General features: G+C 58.9%; 1 protein-coding gene across 1 annotated transcript; it reads right to left on the reverse strand.

Annotated features, from left to right (window-relative positions):
• Positions 1 to 225: 225 nt before the first annotated feature.
• LOC105914021 (BTB/POZ and MATH domain-containing protein 1) lies at positions 226 to 1,323 on the reverse strand. The gene is made up of 2 exons (XM_012844585.1): positions 1,046 to 1,323; positions 226 to 892 (listed from the first exon to the last, which is right to left on the reverse strand). The coding sequence occupies exons 1-2, from the start codon at positions 1,321 to 1,323 to the stop codon at positions 226 to 228; spliced, it is 945 nt and encodes a 314-aa protein (XP_012700039.1).
• Positions 1,324 to 1,693: the final 370 nt, after the last annotated feature.

Genomic DNA, 1,693 nt, shown 5'->3' on the forward strand with positions numbered 1-1,693 from the left:
ACGAACGCCTATCTCCTAGCATTACCCTAGATTTATTGTATACATATACATTAACCCTAACGAACTTCAAATTTTCAATTTTGCCAAAAGATAGCCACTCTGCTAGTACACTGGATGCAAAAAAAAATGAAAATAAAAAACCTACACTATAACTGTATGTGTAAATAGCATTTGGTTTAGATTAACTTGGCCGCCATTTGCTTCACGAGAAGCTCCAACATAACACTAGGCCAGCTGGCTCTCATCTTCTCGAACTCTTCCGTCTCCATGACCGCCTTGAGATTTCCCGGGCGGGTGAGGAACTCCAGGCATGCGGCCTTGAGGGCACGGCAGCCGTGCTGCTCCGCCGCCACCATGGTCCCGGTCACCGTGCCCATGTCGATGCGCTCGCACACCAGCCCCAGCCTCTCGAGCTTGTACCTCCGCGCCGCCGTGAGCAGGGCCCGCACCATGGCGACGGCATCGTCCTGGTCCCCCCTCCTCCGCCTCCGGCAGCGCATCGGTGTACACGAAGCAGAGCAGCGCCTCGAACACCCTAGGCTCCATGCCCTTGACCTCCATGCGGCGGCGGACGGTGCCGCCGGGCACCTTCTCCTTCGCCACGGCGAAGAGCTCCGCCTCGAAGACCGGGGACCGCGCCGCCAGCAGGCAGCCGTGCGCGTCGTACGTGGCCTCACCGCCGACATCGATCACGACGTCCGCGCCCTGCTTCTTCCACAGCAGGTTGCTGAGGTCCCTGTGCAGGTCCGACGGCAGCAAGACGACGCGCGTCGCGGCCAGAGCGGCGTTGCTGGCGCCGTCGGCGGCGTTCTCGGTCCAGTTCTTGATGACGGTGATGTCGCACCTGACGGTGAAGCTGTTGTCCTCGAGGCAGCCCGACTTCTCAAGGTCACTCCAATGGATGAACTTCTAGAACCCCTTGCTCATCTCCTCGCCGTCGAAGTAGTTCACGCCCCGGGACGACCGGGTGTACCGGGGCACGGGGTTCCCCGCCGGGTCGAGCAGGGTGAAGCTGAACTCGACGGGGTCCGTCCCGGCCACCTACCGGCGGCCGCCGCCGTCGACGGGCTCGAGGTAGAGGGAGACGTACTCCGACCAGCTGTTGCTGTTGGGGTGGTAGGTGATCCGCCACCCGTGGCCCGCCGCGTCGAACGCTTGCGACGACGCCGTCCAGTCCGTCGGGAACTTCCGGGACGGCGCGAACCCAGCGATGGTCAGGTTGTGGTGCCCCGTCACCTCGCGCGTGATGATGGAGGAGGCCGATCGGGAGAGCCGGCGTGCGGCGGAGGATAGCAGCACGGCGGAGGTGGTGGCGGCCGCCATAGGTTGGTGTTGGGTTGGTGTTGGCGGAACATCCGGTGTAACTAGCCATTAGACTTCCCGCGCCCAAATTCCTCAGAAATTCATCTGATGCTTTATCCGATGCCCCATTGGATCATCCGATGCCACTATTTATGTCACATAGCAGTTGGATCCCTTGATGTCATTTCTCCGATGCCTTCTCCGATGGTACCGTCGGATCATCCGGTGCTGATGGATTTTTTCCCAAAACCTTCTGTCTGACTTCAAAGTAAATATGCTTTGTCCGACGCTCCTCTTGTGCATACCATCGGATCATCCGGTGCTATTGCATTTTTTCTATCTTCCAAGCTTATCCCTCAGAATTCATCCGATGCTACTAGAAAAATGACCA

The sequence above is a fragment of the Setaria italica genome, chromosome III (genome assembly GCF_000263155.2).
Source record: "Setaria italica strain Yugu1 chromosome III, Setaria_italica_v2.0, whole genome shotgun sequence".
Taxonomy (NCBI): Eukaryota; Viridiplantae; Streptophyta; class Magnoliopsida; order Poales; family Poaceae; genus Setaria; species Setaria italica.